Genomic DNA, 16,177 nt, shown 5'->3' on the forward strand with positions numbered 1-16,177 from the left:
TAAGTCAGTGACTCCAGGTCCCACAGCAAGTAAGGGGCAGGGTCTGATTAGACCCAGGCTCCACGTGCCTGCCAGCCTTCCACGGGTCTGCATCGCTTAGAACGGTAACCTCGTCTTTCTCGGGTCTCTTCAAGGCTGGCCGAGCACTTCCTGCTGCTCTGGGGCCGCCGCCACAGATCCACCTGCTGGGAATCTGGGTCTTTTTGTGGTCTTGGTCAGTGGCTTCAGGAGACATCAGCATCCTGCTCTTGTCTGAGTCTCTCCACACTCTCAGAGCATCAGAACGTGAACCTGTCCCTCAGCAGGCTATGGCTGATGGAGGAGCCTTTGCTTTGCCTTAAAATGAAGGGCATTCCTGAGGTCCAGCTTCACGCCTACATTGCTGCTGATAAATAGAATGTCCATGGTGACAAATAAAATAAAGCCACCGTTATTCATTTATCCTTCCCTGTCCTTCCCGGTGGCGCCCAGGGCAGCTGAGCGATATTGGATACTCCATCATACCTCACACCTGCCTGTCCTCGCTCCAGCATGTCTGTCCCACAACTCCCAGGGCAGGGGAGGAGCGCTGTCTGGGTCAGCCCAGCACCTGGGCGTCGCCATCACCTACATAGGTCCCTGTCCTTTCTGCACCTCAGTTTCCATGTTATGCTTAGATATAGAATGTCCCCTGAAGAGGTCATGTATTAATGTCCAGAGTTGATGCAGTTAAGTCGTGAGGGTTGTAATCTCATCAGTGGAGTAACCCCTTGTAATGGATTTACTGGGTGGTGTCCTAGGCAGGTAGGGTATGGCTGACGGAGGTATGTCACTCACTGGAGGGTGTGGCTTTATGGGATGAGCTTGTGTCTTTGAATCCCATTGCTTGCTCTCTTGCATCTGGTCTTCATGATGTGTTAGAGCAGAGCCCCCGCTTTCTCCTTTTGCTTCTCACCACCATTCCCTCAGCTCCGCAGACCCAGCCTGACATGGCCTAAACCTCTGAAATCTCCAGAACTGTGAGCAAATACATCTTCCTTCCTCTAAGCCCTGGTCATCAGGTTTGCTGGGTCTCAGCAGTGGGAATGCTGACTGAAACACCCTGTCTGCGGGAGAGCACTGGGGAGGGGGGCACAGACGCAGCATCTTTGCCTCTTTTTTTCCTCACCTCATTTACCCACATGTCATCTCACACTGAGCTGGTTTTCAGAGTAAGAGAACGTCACATTTTGATGAACAAAGAGATCTTAGTCTTTCTTTGGGAGGGAGAGTGTTATGGTTCAGATACAGAATGTTCCCTGGAAGAGCTCATGTATTGGTGATACATTGGTGATACATATTCAGAGGTGAAATAAGTTGTGAGGGTTCTGATCTCATCAGTGGATAAATCCATTGAAGTGTTTAATAATTTGAATGTGTTTATTGGATAGTAACTCAGGCAGGTAGGCTGTAGCTGGAGGAGATAGGTCACTGCCCTATGACCTTGGGGCTTAGATATATCCCTCATCCCCTCCCCTCATTCTCTGGCCTCCATGATATGAGAACAGCGTCCCAGGCACCCTTCTGCTCCCACCACCTCCATTTATGTCTTAAGGCCAACTCTATGGACCAAAACCTCTGATGCTGTGAGCCCCAACAGACCTATCCTGTACGTTGTTATTGTCAGGTATCTTGGTTGCAACAATCAGAAAGCTAGCTAATACAAGGTGAGATCAAATCCTATATGTGGGCCACCCCAGCATCATGTGACACAAACCAATGAAAAGAGGAAGCAAATGGGAATGGGAATGGACGTGCAGGAAGGACGGTCTTCACATCTGCTCCCCATCCAGTCAGCACCACCTGCTGCCTGTGCTGAGCTGGGAGAAAGCAGGTGCCGGTTGTGAGGAAGAGGTGAGAAGTCAGTTGCTGTGTGACCTTGAGCAAAAGCCGCCTGACATCTCTGAACCCATCTTCTCCATTGGGAGGGAAACCAGTGAGAAGCCATGTCTTGGGCCCTGTGCACCCATTGACTCTCTCAGCCACCTGGGAAGTGATGGGCCTGCCAGCTCCGTGTGTACTGAGAGCTATGCAGGCCCACTCGGCTGCTATGTCATGTTGTCCTGACTCCAAAACAAGAGGCAGGGACGGGGCTGCTGTGATCGGCAGGGCCTCCCCTGCTTTGCCTGGAGGTGAACTGGACATGACCACGAGCAGGTGGCCTCCTGCGCCAACAGCGTGGGGAGCTTCCAGCAAGTCTTAGAGGAGATGGTGCAGCTACCGAGGATGGCTGCAGAGGACCAGGACCCAACCCCAACAGGACAGAACCAGGCCCCACAGGAGGAAGAGACAGGGGGGCTGGAAAGAGATGGGGCAGGAGGCTTGTGTGCTCCCAGCAGGGCAGCGTCCCACATGTGATTCCCAGTGCACAGCTGTCCCCAGGGCCCTGCGCAGCCTCGGGCCTGGCCTGCAGAGACATCCTTATTTAACAGACACGAGGAGGGTGACGGGCACAGGTGTCAGAGTCAGCAGTGTCCAGGGTGTGTGCAGATAAGCCACACGATGGTGACTCGGGGCAAGGATGGCAGGAAATGCAGGTGCCAGGCCCGGGCCCAGGGACAGTGACAGGTGTTTGGAAACCATGAGACTTTATCAACTCCTCCTGACAAGAGCCACTGGCCCTGGGGGTGACTGACACCTCCACCCCAGAGCACTAAATATATGGGATATTCTTGGAAATTTGAGTTTCAGATAAACCATGAACACTTTTTTTTTAAAGCATAAGTATGTTCCATGGAGTAATAGGAACATTCATATTTTTTCAAATATATATAAAGTAGTTGGTATTTGCCTGAAACTCAAGTTTAACTGGGCATCCTGTGTTTTGCCTGGCGATTTTCTCCCTAGCCTCACAATGTGTGTGGTTTGAGTTGTCCTCCCGTCCTTCCCATCCCCCCTGGCCAGGACCTGGGAGAGGCTGGCTGGCTGGCTGGCTGGCTGGCATGAGGATGTTCTTATGTATCTGGGCTCTGCAACGTGCGTTCCTTTAATTAAACTGCTGGGATGAAATAAAGTGTATTGAAGGGAAGATTAAAATTGATACCCTCAGCTCAATGAAAGCCAAAGCTTTTGAGAGAGAGACTTAAGGAAACAAAGCACCCAGGCCGACGAGAAGTGCCGCTTTGGCTGCAGCTCCGAGAGGCCTCTGCTGAGCGGAGCCGCCACGTGGGACGCTGCTTGGCTGGACGCAGTGGGCCTGGCAGGCACGGCGCTCCCCTGCCTCCTCCTCGGGCCTGGCGCCTGCAGCTCTGCTCCTGAGCTTCAGAGAAGGCCAAAGGGGGAGAGACATGAGGAGAGAGGGGAGGAACCGGCCAAATCCAGACCATCGCAAACACACCTAGAGAGTGCTCATGCCCTCAGCCCAGGTCTTCATAAAGAGCCCAGGGGGCTGCCCAGCTTCTCAGCAGCCCTGGCGTCTCAACCAGGAGCTCAGAGATGCAGAAAGGGAGGGACTGCAGAACTTGAGAGGCAGAGACAGGAAGATTACAGGTTCAAGCCCAGCCTCGGCAACCGGGGAAATCATGGGATTGTATGGTAACCGAGTTGGAACTTGAAACTCTTACCCAGAGTGCTTTCTGCCTCCAGAGCTGTGGGGGAGTGCTACAAAAGCAAAAAGTTAAGCCGGGCGTGGTGGCGCACGCTTGTAATCCCAGTACTTGGGAGACTAAGACAGGAGGATCGCAGGTTTGCAGCCAGCCTCGGCTACTGAGTGAGGCCCTCCACAACTTAGTGAGACCCTGTTTCAAAATAAAGAATAAAAAAATAGGGCTGGGGATGTAGCTTGGAGGTAGAATGCCCCTGGGTTCAGTCCCCGGTTACACACACACACACACACACACACACACACACACACACACACACAGTTAACAAAATTCATCTGGCTCCATGTTTATAGTCAGTTGTGATGTAAATGCACAGAGAGGTGCCAGCTGGCGGTGAGCAGGCGGGGACCCAGGAGGGGAGTCCATGGACCTGAGGAAGGGTGACTGTCAGGCTGGCCCTGGGTGAAGAGGCACTCAGGGTAGGAAGGGTGGAGTTGATGAAGGAGGACAGCGTTTCAGACCAGGCTGCTGCAGGTAGGGTGGGGAAGAGCGGCAGGGTGGCAGCTTTAGGACATGCTGGATTTGAAGCCATATCCCGTGGTCCCCAAGCAGAGCTCCTGGCGGCAGCCCAGGAGGAGAAAGCTGATGACCTCAGGACCAGCCTGCCCTGAGTTTGCACCCTGTCACGCCCTTTGTGACCACAACTGCAGGTTGGCATCCCTGGGCTGGAAATCCTAGGGATGCTCAGAGTTTCTAACTAGGAGGCTCAGCCAACGAGCTCAAAGTCTGAGAAACACCAGAACCAGAGCACGGTTGGTCCTGAGCACGCTGGCCAGGGCTGTTGCGATGTGCCTGCTCCTGCTGGACTGCGGGAGCAGTCAGAGATGGGTCTGGGCTAGGGGAGCATGACAACGAGTATCTTTTGGGTCATCAGATGATTCTGTATTGAATCCCCATGGTGCCTGGGACCCTGGGAACACAGTATGGAGAGGCTGGCGGGGAAACCCAGTGATGGTACCATACTGAATCCTCTTTGGACAAATGAGCAGCTCTTGCAAGAGCAGAAGGGCGGGCTCTTCAGCATGGTACTTGGCACCGGGTGAGGCAGGATGTTGCTGGATCTGGGCAGGTGGCACCCACCCTCCAGCTGCCTCGGGGGCTGGAGGCAGGGAGGCCGGTAGGAGCCGGGTCTGAGTCCCTCAGAACTGGCGTGGGGAGAGGTCCAGTCTGCATTAGGAACCCTTCTATCCCGGGGACTCCCCAACAGCTCCCCAGCGCCGTTACCTCTTCCTTCCTCCCATCTCCTGTTTGCCTCCTGGTTCCAAATCTGGCTTTGAGAAATGCTGGGAAGACCAACTGGAGCCGATCATGTGATCTCACCAGACTAGGAAGCAGGGCAGACGGAAAACAGCCAGGAATCTCCCTGCAGTGCTTCAGGCCCGCGGGGCTGGGACCCTGGGCACCGCCCACACCACACACCAGCCTCGGTTGCCCGAGGGGATAGGACGCACCGGGTGGCCAGCGCTGGGGTCCTTCCCAGGTCTGCCGCATGCTGCAGCACCCCCTCCGGCCCCTTCTGTTATTATCATATATTCATTTTTATAGGGTTTTATAGGGTTTTTTGGTCTCTATTTTTATCCTTTCATGAAAACAGGATTATTTCCACAGTGCAAAATAAAACTGCTGGCTTGTGGTAGGAATCCAAGCAGCATCTGTTGCTGGTGGTCTGTCTCACCTGGGGCTTTTTCCTTTAGAAAATTAAAAAGTTTTCATTTTGAGGCCGTAAGAGAAGGCTTGCTTGAGGTAAAAATCTCCACGACGTAGAAGCATTTAAGGCACATCTAATGGCTTTTGCTTCCACACACACCTCTTGATCTAGGGCTCATCCCTCACCTCTTCCTACCACTAAATTCACCCCCAACCGCAGCCTCTCAGTTGACTTGTTTCTGGGTAAGGGGACTTCAGGGGATGTCTTGTAGAGCCACCCCAAGCCCTTGCTGGGCTGAGAGGTGCCCTCTTTTAGTGACAGGAGCAGGGCTCAGGGTTGGGACAGGAATCAAACTCTGCTATTGATTTAAAGCTGTGTAACCCTCAGGCCTGTGCATAACCTCTCTGGGCTTTGATGACCCCCATGGCAGGCTGATGGGAAGAGAATTAGGCTAGGGCTGCGAAGCCCTAGCATGAGCCGGTGTCCTGCAAAAGCCCAAGTGAGCACGTGTGTGGTCTTGGCAGGTCGGGGACCAGATCCTGGAGGTGAACGGCCGCAGCTTCCTCAACGTCCTGCACGACGAGGCCGTGAAGCTGCTCAGGCTGTCCCGGCACCTCATCCTGACCGTGAAGGACGTGGGGAGGCTGCCCCACGCCCGCACCACCGTGGATGAGACCAAGTGGATCGCCAGCTCCAGGATCGCGGAGAGCGCCACCAGCTCGGCAGGGTGTGGCTTCCGTGCACGCGGGTTTGGGGACCCCAGGAGGGTTTGGAGCCAAGATTGCCCTTCCCTCCCCCACACCGGCTTCGAGAGCCCAGCGTCCAGCACCAGGGGCCTTTTCTCTGCAGGCACATCCCTCACTCCTCCTGACCTCAGTTTCTCCATGGGAAGCTGAACTCTAGGATCCAGCTTCTCCGTCATCTCCATCACCATCGTCGTCGTACTAGGGATAATGACTCCAGCCTTATTTTATTTTTTCTTTTGTATATGTATGTGTATGGTATTGGGGATTTAACTCAGGAGCATTCTACCTCCGAGCTATACCCTCAGCCCTATTTAATTTTTAAAATTTTTTAATTTTTTTATTTTTTGGTGGTACTGGGGTTTCTGGAAGCCCTTCTACCTCCGGGCTACACTCCCAGACCTATTTCTTATACTTTTTATTTTGGAAACAGGGTCTCTTAAGCCAGCGCACGTGGCTGGCTTCGAACCTGCGCGATCCTCCTGTCTCCATCTCCCAAGCGCGGGGATTACAGGCGTGCGCCACCACACCTGGCCCTATTTTATTTTTTATTTGGAAACAGGGTCTCGCTAAATTAATATGCGCCTCACTGAGTTGCCGAGGCTGGCTTTGAACCTGCGATCCTCTCGTCTCGGCCTCTCGAGTACTAGGTTTACAGGCACACACCACCACGCCAGGCTCCCTTATTCTTTATTTGTCCTCAGGCAGATCACTTAATTCTGCTGGGTGTTGAGTTGCTACAGCTGAAAACTAGGGATCATAACCCTGCCCCCAGCCCAGATCTTCTAGTGGGGATCCCGGTATGTGGGGGGGGGGGGGTTATTCGGGTGAAAGAACCACAGAAACCATAAAACAAAGTACTGTGGCCGCCAGCTGCAAAGTTGCTTATGATGTCATGGGTCGCCTCTGGTCTCCATTAGAAGTCTCAGCCTGGTGGCCTGTGGCCTCCTTGCCAAATGCACCCAGAGCACCTTCTTTCTCTGTCCTTCCCTCCCTCCTTTCCATTCCCCTGTTTTTATAGTATAATAAACATTTAAAAATTAGTTGATGCCATTTAGAAAGACATCAGCTTTCAGGTAAAAACAAAACAAAACTGGATTTCTAGCTATTTCTTAAAATCAGGCAGTCAGTGTAGCAGCCTGAACCTGCCTGTGAAAATGTGGGCTGCCTGGGATCTACAGTTAGCCCTGCCCGGCCCTCCTTGGGTTGGGCGGCTGGAGGACCACCCTGGAGGCCCTCTCCTTCTGCGGCCTCAGATACTGTCGCCCCGATGCTGCCCCACATAGTCTTTGTACTGTAGGGGTGCAAACATCTCAGGGTCCCCCATGCATGTTGTTGATGGAGAGGCTGAAGGCTGCCCATCTGTCCAGGGTTTCACACACCCCTCAGTAGCCCCTCGCTGGGCCCGAGACAGCAGAGGCCACCAAACAGATGCTCCCAAAGCTTTGCTCTTTCTGCCCCAGCTGAGCACCCCTTTGCTGGCAAGTCCCTCTGCTCAGACACACACTGAGGACCGGTGTCTTTCTCCGCAGGTTCCCTGGGGACCTCACAACAGAAGGCACGAACAAGGTAGGTGCTCTCGCTGTGGGTACCGTGGCTACTCCGTAGCTCCACGGGCTCAGCAGCCTGCACACCTCAGCTCACTTCAGCTCAGCAGCTCCTGACTATCAGTGCCTGCCAGGCCCCGGTGTTGATAGAAGGGAACAGGGCAGACCAGGTCCCTGCCCTCGTGGGTTTGACACTTGGCCATGGGGATCTGCGTCAAGAGAAAGAAATGGCTGGTGTGGTGGTGGTGCACACCTGTAATCCCAGGACTTGAGAGGCTGAGATAGGATGATTGCAGGTTTAAGGCCAGCCTCAGCAGCTTAGCAAGACTCTTAGCAACTCAACAAGATTCTGTTTCAGTTTTTTTTTAAATGGGGCTGGGAGCCAGGCATGATGGCGCACTCTTGTAATCCCAGCATTTGGGAGGCTGAGACAGGAGGATCATGGTTCATGGACAGCCTCGGCTACTTAGTGAGGCTCTCCACAACTTAGTGAGACCCTGTTTCAAAATAAAGAATAAAAAATAAGGCAGGGAGTGTTGCTCGGAGGTCGAATGCCCCTGGATTCCTTCCCCAGACCCACCCAAAAAAAAAAAAAATGGGGCTGGGGGTCTAGATCAGAGATTGAATTTTGTTGGGTTTAATCCTTAATGCAAAAAACAAACAAACAAACAAACAAAAAACCCAGCAGCAAACCTTCAAATAAGAATCTACCTAGAAAAGATGCTCAGCACCCTGGAGAGAAAGAGGTGGGGCTCTGAGTGAGAACAGGTGAGACGTTGCTTTAGTCCGCCTCTTCATTGCTGTGACCAAAACACCTGAGAAGAACAACTTAGGAGAGGTTTCCTTGGGCTCCGTTTTGGGGGCTTCAGGGCTCAGTCCACGGCCGACCAGCTCCAGGAGGCAGGCTTTAGGGCACAAGCGGTGCTCAGCTCCTGGCGGCTGGGCAGCAGAGAGAGAGCAGCAGGAGGAGGCCAGAGACAGATCCGGTCCCCAAGGCCACAATCCCAGAGCCGCCCCTCTAGCCAGGTCCACCTTGAGCCTGGCCGCACTGCCTCCACAGAGCTATGGGGAACATTTTAAATCCAAACACTAACAGATGCCGAAAATAGACGGGTAGGGCAGGGTGGTCCAGTTCAAGGGAACAGCAATGCCAGGGTCCTGAGGCTGGGAGAGGGCTTGGCTTATTGGACAGAAGCAAGGGGGTGGGGGGCAAGGTGACAGCAGGTGGCGTAGCCAGGTCCCCCCACGGTGAGGTCCATTGTGAGCCACAGTAAGAGGTTTAGCTTGTGATGGGGAAGTAAGGGGGCACCTCTGACCGCCTTTGAAAGAGAGCATAACACAAGGAGAGGTTCACGGTTTTAGGAGATTCTCTAGCAGCTGTGCATGGGTGATGGGGAGGCCTAGAGACCAGAGGAAAGCTGGGTGGTGTGTGAGACAAGGCTGAGGTGCAGAGGCGGTGGAGGGGAGGCTGTGTGTGCGCAGATCTAGTTCTCGTTTAAAAGCACTCCTGCTGTTGCCATTTGCAGTATACCAAGGGAGATACTGGACCCTGGAGAATAGAAGGGGAACCCAGGTGATAGTGCTGGGCTCTGGATGACGGCGGGGTCCAGGGAGATGACAGAAACTGCTGGAAGTCCACCAAGACCTGCTTTGGGCCTGGCCCTCCGCTCCAGAGCAGCACAGTGCTCCCGAGCCGCCTTTTCTGTCTTTCAGCCAGGATTTTATAAGGGCCCCGCGGGCTCGCAGGTGACCCTGAGCAGCCTAGGGAACCAGACCCGGGCGCTGCTGGAGGAACAGGCCCGGCACCTCTTGAATGAGCAGGAGCGCGCCACCATGGCCTACTACCTGGATGAGTACCGCGGCGGCAGCGTCTCCGTGGACGCCCTGGTCATGGCCCTGTTCGAGCTGCTCAACACTCACGCCAAGGTGACTGACCCTGTCCCTCGCTTTTTTTACCTACCAGGGGCTGGGGAACCGCATACAGGACAGAGACCAAGGCAGCCTGCCCGCGCTGGCCCGCTGGGGACGGCAGACAAAGTGCCTGTGATTGGGGCCCTCCTGCAGCGGCCATTCACGCTGAGTACACGTTTCGAATCACCTCGATTGCTCCCAAAAAGCAAAGCCAGGCCCCATCCCGGGTCAACTCCCAGCTGTCAGGAACTTTCACAGACCGCAGGTGCCCCGGCCCCAGGAGAAGTCTGTTTGAGGTTCAGAAGCTGCACAAAGGAAGAAGTGATTAAATCCACAGGGAGGCCGAACCCTGGGGAAGACTTGACAGAGGAAACGTGATTTGGAGACAAACACAAGTTGAAGATGGGGGGAGGGCACGCCGGACGGGAAGGACAGCCAAGGACTTGGCATGAAACATCACGGTGTATTCAGGGACTTAGAGTCATAGGTCCATGCTGACGAGGGAAAGGTGACAGGGTGCTAGGCTGGTGTCTAAGCGAGGGTGTTGGGACTTTTCCTTAAGGGCCCTGGGGAGCCATAGAGGGTTAAGGGGGGCAGGTCTGATTTGTATGCAGGTCCCTTTGGGAATGTTGGGGTCACTGTTCCCTCCTGCTGGTAGAGTTTCCTGCTGAGTGCCCCTCTTGTCCCCACCTCCAGTTTGCACTCCTCTCTGAAGTGAGAGCCACCATCTCCCCACAAGACTTGGAGCGCTTCGACCACCTGGTGCTGAGGCGGGAGATTGAGTCCATGAAGGCACGGCGGCCCCCGGGCCCTGGGACCGGGGACTCCCACTCCGTGGCCTCCTACAGCGACACGGGCTCGTCCACGACCGTCAGCTCAGCCAGGGTGAGCCCCCGCCTGCGCCGGCGTGAACGTCAGGGTTGGAGTTAAGAGATCGGCTTTGGGGCGAGAGCAGTCTGGGTTCACATCCAGCTCACCAGCGCTGGACCTGCCCGCTCTGGGTCTCAGCGTCTTTGTCTGTAGAATCCTGATAGCTATTGAGCACCTACTGCATGCAGCAGGCACAGGCTCTAGGGAAAGGTGATACACAAGAGACCTGCCTTGGACCAGAGGCCTGCCTTGAGAGCCGGGCGTGCTGGTGCATACTTGGAATCCCAGCATTTGGGAGGCCGAGACGCAAGGGTCAGTTTAAGGACAGCCTCAGCTACTTAGGCCCTTTGCAACTCAGTGAGACCCTGTTTCAAAATAAAGAATAAAAAAATAGGGCTGGGGATTTAGCTTGGAGGTAGAGTGCCCCTGAGTTCCATTCCCAGTACCGAAAAAGAAAAGAAAAAAAAAAAGAAGAGGCCTGCTTTACACCAGAGGCGTGCCTTATGGGGTTTTGAGTCAGGGGTGGGGAGTAAGATCCTGGGGGGAAAAGATTTAAAAACGGGTAATTAGCTGGGCAGGGTGGTACTCGGCAGCCACTCAGGAGGCTGAGGCAGGAGGATCACAAGTTTGAGGCCAGCCTGGGTAACTTAGCAAGACTGTCTCAAAGTAAAAATATAAAGACCTGGGCCTGTAGCTCACGTATGGAGCTCCCCTGGATTTAATCTCCGGTACACCCCCCCCCAAAAAAAAGAAAAGGGCAATTCAACAAATAGGAGGAAAACTATATAATTGCGACGTATGGGAGGATGGGGAAAGCTCAGCCCTCAGCAGGTGTCTGGCTCGGGGGAGCAGCCCATTGATGGTTGCAATCACAGTGGTTCGGATTGTGAGGCCGCCCCCTTGCCCCTGGAGTGCCAAGCCCAGCCTGACTTTCTTACAGACCTGGCAGCCCCCAGAACAGCATCTGGAACATCTCAGGATGTGCCTCAGCTCTCGGGGGGCTCAGAGGCGAGTTCATCCCGTGAGGACTTTGCGAGGACGGGGCCGGAGCAGGCCCCTCTCTCTGCACCCAGGAACACAAGCGGCTCTGTGCGCTGGGAGGAGCAGGCTGAGCCTTCCTCCCCAGCTTGCTGCCTCCTCTGCACACTCACTGGCTCCTCTTGCTCCTCAGCTAGGAAAGGGACGGGAGGTCACGTTTCTTCGGCACCGTAGCTCCCAGGCGCTGTGCTGGGAGCTGTTCCTGGGGGATTCTCAGGCTGAGAGGATGCGGTGGCTGCTGTGCTGGAGGAGGCAGGGGGACAGCAGTGTCCCAGGTGACAGACACAGGTGGTCGCCTGGAAAAAGCTCCGGCACCTGCGTCCCTCTTTTTCACAGGCTCCAACTCCCAACATGGCTTTTCTTCAGCTTTGGGGTTCGGGGGGATCTTATACCCTTCTACCTCCATCTCTTTCACCTCGAGCCAACTTCATTCCCCAGGTGCTAGCCCCCTCTTGGGATGACCCGGGAACCTGCCCTGCATCCCTCTAGGGCTCTGGACGCACAGCCCAGAGGCAGCTTCCTGTTTCCGGATCACATCCGGGGAAGGGCAGGGGCTGGGCCCCCAGGCTGCAGCCTTGGCTCTGAGCGCACACTTTGCCGTGGGGCGGGTGGCGAGCTGTTCTCGGGCTGCCAGGCCTTGTTTTGGAGGAGGTCCTGCTCCACCAAGGTGAGCCATCAGGATGGCCACCCGGAGCTTGAGGGGCCATGAGCCACTGCTCAGAAACCTGGGGAACCACTGGACTCCAGCAGGAGCTGGGCGTGTTCTCTAGTCTGGGAGCAGGAGACCTAGGTTTAAGTTTTGGCTTCCCTGGGCCTCAGTTTCCCCAGGATAAATAACCTAAGGTCCTGTTGGCTTTGGTTACAGCAGCCCAAGATCCCAAGGGCAGGCTAGGCTGAGGCAGGAGGAGTTGGGGGACACTCTTGCCTGGAAAAGACTACACTGGCTCACAGTGACCTGGCCCTGGCCCGGGTGTCGCCCTACTCAGGAAGCACCTCCCCAGCCCAGTCTGGTCCCCAGTTGTGGCAGCTGGCCCTTCTCTGCCAGAGGGGCGCTCACTGCACATGGGTTGCCACCTGGGGATGGCAGGTCTCAGACCACAGGGTGGCTTTGAGCAGGAGTTTGGAGACAGATGGAAGGGGAGACCTGAAACCCTCTCTGTTACTGAGAAACTGTCACTCTGCGTCCCTGATGGCCTGGGAGCACTGGTGCATCAGGATTAAGATACCAGCCCAAGCCAGGAATGGTGGCACATGCCTGTCATCCCAGGGGTCAGGAGGCTGAGACAGGAGGACCTCAGATTCCGGGCTAGCCTCAGCAACTTAAACCCTGTTGGAAAATAACAAAAAGCACCCGAGTGTAGCTCACAAATAGAATGCCCCTGAGTTAATTTAATCCCCAACTCTATACACACACACACACACACACACACACACACACACATTAATTAATTAATTAATTAATTAAAAAAACTCCAGACCCACATGAGCCGGGGAGGGGCTCTTAGAGACAGGTGGCGTGTGGACCGGCCTCAGCCTTGGTGCCTTGGCTTCCAGCTTGGCGGAGGGCTCCGTGAGCTGATGCTGTGAGCTCCAGGGACGAGCAGCCTCCTGGCACTGGAAGTGCTGCCTACTCTCCAAGGGCAGCGTTTTTTCTGACCTCCTCAGCCTGGCTGGGGAAAACCACAGGGACATTTGGACCTGGGCCTTGTGGGCTCCTGGAGGTTCAGTTAGCATGAGGCTGAGGGGCGGCTGGGCCCCTCTGCTCATCACACCCGGTGTGGGGTCCGCGAGCTCTACCCAGGCTCCCTCCAGGTGCTAGCCCCCTCTCGGGATGACCCGGGAACCCGCCCTGCGTCCCTCTAGGGCTCTGGACACACAGCGCAGAGACAGCTTCCTCAGATCCTCGGCCGCTCTGCTTCAGCCTCCCTGATCAGGGCCTGGTTGGCCTTGAAGCACTGACCTTCCTCTGAGCCTGGTTTTCCCTCCACCAAGATGGGGAGCTAGTCTTGTCCCCAGACGAAAGAGCATATCCCGGAGAGTCTTCGCAAGTCAAGTGTCTGTCTTGAGAGCAGGGGCCCAGTCTCCTGCAGGGCTGCAAGCAGAATGGAGGGCGCCAGGTGCGGCCGGGTGCTGGCCTCCTCTCCTCCCTCCTTTGTTTCTCCAGGGCTCCGGGGCGGCTGGACCGGGGCTCGGAGGATGGCATCTGCTGTGCGTGGTGCGTGTGTTTGGGGAAGGGGGTGCTGTGTGGTCACTTCATTCCCTGATGTTTATTTGATGTATTTTTCTTTTTGCCTTTTGCCCATCTTCCCCCCAGGAGCGGCTGCTGTGGCTTATAGACCTGATGGAGGTACCGTCCTTCCTGCCGGGTGGGGACCGTGGGGGTCCCTTAGCCAGGGCAGAGGTGGGAGCTATGGCCCTGCCTGCCACCCCTGGTGCCTGCAACCTGTCCCTCGTGGGGACCGGGGTTCCTTCTTGGTGCTATCTGTCCATCACCAGGTGACCTCAGGCTCCCAGTGAGAGGCCCGCCGTTCCAATCCCACCTCTGCCCCTTCTTTGCTGTGAGACACCCCCAAAATGGTCGCACCTCTCTGAGCTCAGTTTTAGGATCTGTAAAAATGAAGACAATTTCTATGCCAAGCTGCTGAGCGACCCCTGGGCCTTTGCGTATGCTGTATGCACTGTTTGGAATGGTCTTCCTACTTCTCACGGCCTATCTGTGTACGCTTTAGCCTATGGCATGATGCCTCCTCTTCCAGGAAGCCTTCCTGCTCCCCTGGACTTTCAGCCCCTGGCTTCTTCACTCCCAGGTTCCCGTCCGGCACAGCTCTTATCTCAGCGTATTCTGATACTCTCTACTGGCCTGTCCAGTAACCCCCTTGACCACCAGCTGCCTGGGGCAGCAGCTATGTCTGGGGTCACCACAGAGTCCCTGGCCTCAGCACAGAGCTTGGCCCATGTACACATCATAATGCCCTCCAGCCGTGCCTTCCGTGACCCCTCCTCAAGTGACTAGCCCTGCTATGATCCCTGTGTCACAGAGAAGGAAACTGAGGCTCAGAGAGGAGAGGCGGCATGCCCGAGGTCACACAGCGAGTGAGAAGTGGAGTCAGGGCTCGGGCCCAGGCCTACTTGCTGCTGAGCGGTGCTGCTAACTCTGCCCAGCCTCCCCTGTAGGGTCTCAGCAGCTATGTGCGAAGCATTGCCGGCCATCTGCCTGTCCGTCTGTCTATCACGTCTCCTTTCTCCTGCTTCGTTTCCTTCCTTTCTGTTACCAACTCTTGACAGAGTGCTCATCCTGTGCTAAGTACTCCAGGTGCTGGGGATACAGCATATTAAGTGATGACAAGTGCTAAGGAGAAAAGGGGGCTCAGGGTGAGCGAGGGGCTAGGAAGTAATATGTGATAGGACCCCAAGGAGGGGAGGGAGAGTTTGAGTACATCTGGGGGAGGCCAGCTTCAATAGCAGGAACCCCAGGTGCAGAGGCCCTGAGGTAGGGGTGCTGAGTGTCTGAGCTCAGTCTAGCGGGGCCAGGGCCAGTGGGTGGAGGGAGGGGCCGGGGCAGAGCATGGGCTGCCCCTGGCATGGACTCAGGGAGATGAGAGCCCTGGCAGGTAGGAGCAGGGACTGGTGTGGTCTTGGTTTTAGCAGATTCCCCCTGATTGTGGAAAATAGACAAAGGGGGGTTTTTCCCAAGATGAGTAAGTGTGTTCCCAGGAACCAGCCAGGCCGAGAGGCCTGAGGGTCATGGTGGGCAAGGAGGCTGCGGCCGAGTCCCCAGAGGTGTGGTGATGTGCTCTACAGGGGCCAGCTTCTCCTGCAGCCTGGTGTCTCCTAGGAGAACACACACACACACACACACACACACACACACACCTAGCAGGCTTCAGACTGAGGCCACCTGCATGTGGGGTTGCAGGACAGAAACCACCTGAGCACTGGCCTCGACCTGCAAGTCCAGAGCCTGCTTTGTCCTTACAAGGAAGAATGCTCTCAAAAAAGCCCCACTCTCCCCATCTCTACAGCCAAGGCAGGCCCCCAAAGCCCTTCCAATTCTGAGTCTCCTCCGTGCCATGAAGTGCAGGCGCAAGGAGGAATGGCAGCAGTGTCTATTAACTCTCCTTGCACTTAAACAAATGCTGCAGCCATTCCCAGGGGGAGCGAGAGAGGTCAGAACAGGATTAATTCCCTCTGCAGGGCCACTGTGTATTCGTCAGCTTTTGCTGCAATAATGCCAAGTAACAAACAACCCCCAAGTCTCCGTGGACAACAGCTAAGCACATTTGCATCATGGCCCAAATCCCTTTGCGCACGAAGCTCACATACTTGCCCTGTCTCCAGTGAAACACCTGTCCCAGTGCTTTAGCCTCAGCATGAGTTTCCCTTCCCCAGGAAATAGCCGGTGGGTGGGGTACAGGCAGAGACTGTGTGCCCCACAGGCATCCCCAGTGCCCATCCAGGTCTTGGCACCCAATGGAGGCCCAAGAAACATGGAGCAGAAGCCAAACTGAAGCCACATCCCCAGCCACCTGCAGGATTATCTTCCAGTCTCATACTAGGTTGTAGGAAAATATGCACTGGCATTCAGACGCACGTGGTGGCGTCAGGCGACCCAGATTCCCAGACAGCTGCCCAAATGGAGCCAGTTTCCATTAGCCTGAATTCCCCGGGTCCTGTGATACCGTTATCGATCCCAGGTTAAATGTGGCTCACTGCCGCCATTTGCCCTCAAAGCAGAGACACCGATGAAAAAAAATTAGATGCAGCCTCCTCAGGGCAAACTGCGTTTACTGCCCTCTAATC

General features: G+C 55.4%; 1 protein-coding gene across 4 annotated transcripts in view; it reads left to right on the forward strand.

Annotated features, from left to right (window-relative positions):
* Positions 1-16,177, forward strand: part of WHRN (whirlin) — a gene marked incomplete at both ends in the record, with an annotated part of 89,552 nt that overhangs the window by 61,068 nt on the left and 12,307 nt on the right. For 2 of the 4 annotated variants that reach the window (XM_080708792.1, XM_080708794.1), the window contains 4 exons: positions 5,793-5,995; positions 7,544-7,580; positions 9,272-9,484; positions 10,166-10,354. In XM_080708792.1, coding sequence (XP_080564918.1) covers positions 5,793-5,995; positions 7,544-7,580; positions 9,272-9,484; positions 10,166-10,354 — 642 coding nt within the window. Of the gene's footprint in view, positions 1-5,792; positions 5,996-7,522; positions 7,581-9,271; positions 9,485-10,165; positions 10,355-13,691; positions 13,725-16,177 lie in introns of all 4 variants that reach the window. The other 2 variants (XM_080708791.1, XM_080708793.1) reach the window with 2 other exon arrangements.

The sequence above is a fragment of the Muscardinus avellanarius genome, assembly GCF_963383645.1.
Source record: "Muscardinus avellanarius genome assembly, chromosome: 13".
Lineage (NCBI taxonomy): Eukaryota > Metazoa > Chordata > Mammalia > Rodentia > Gliridae > Muscardinus > Muscardinus avellanarius.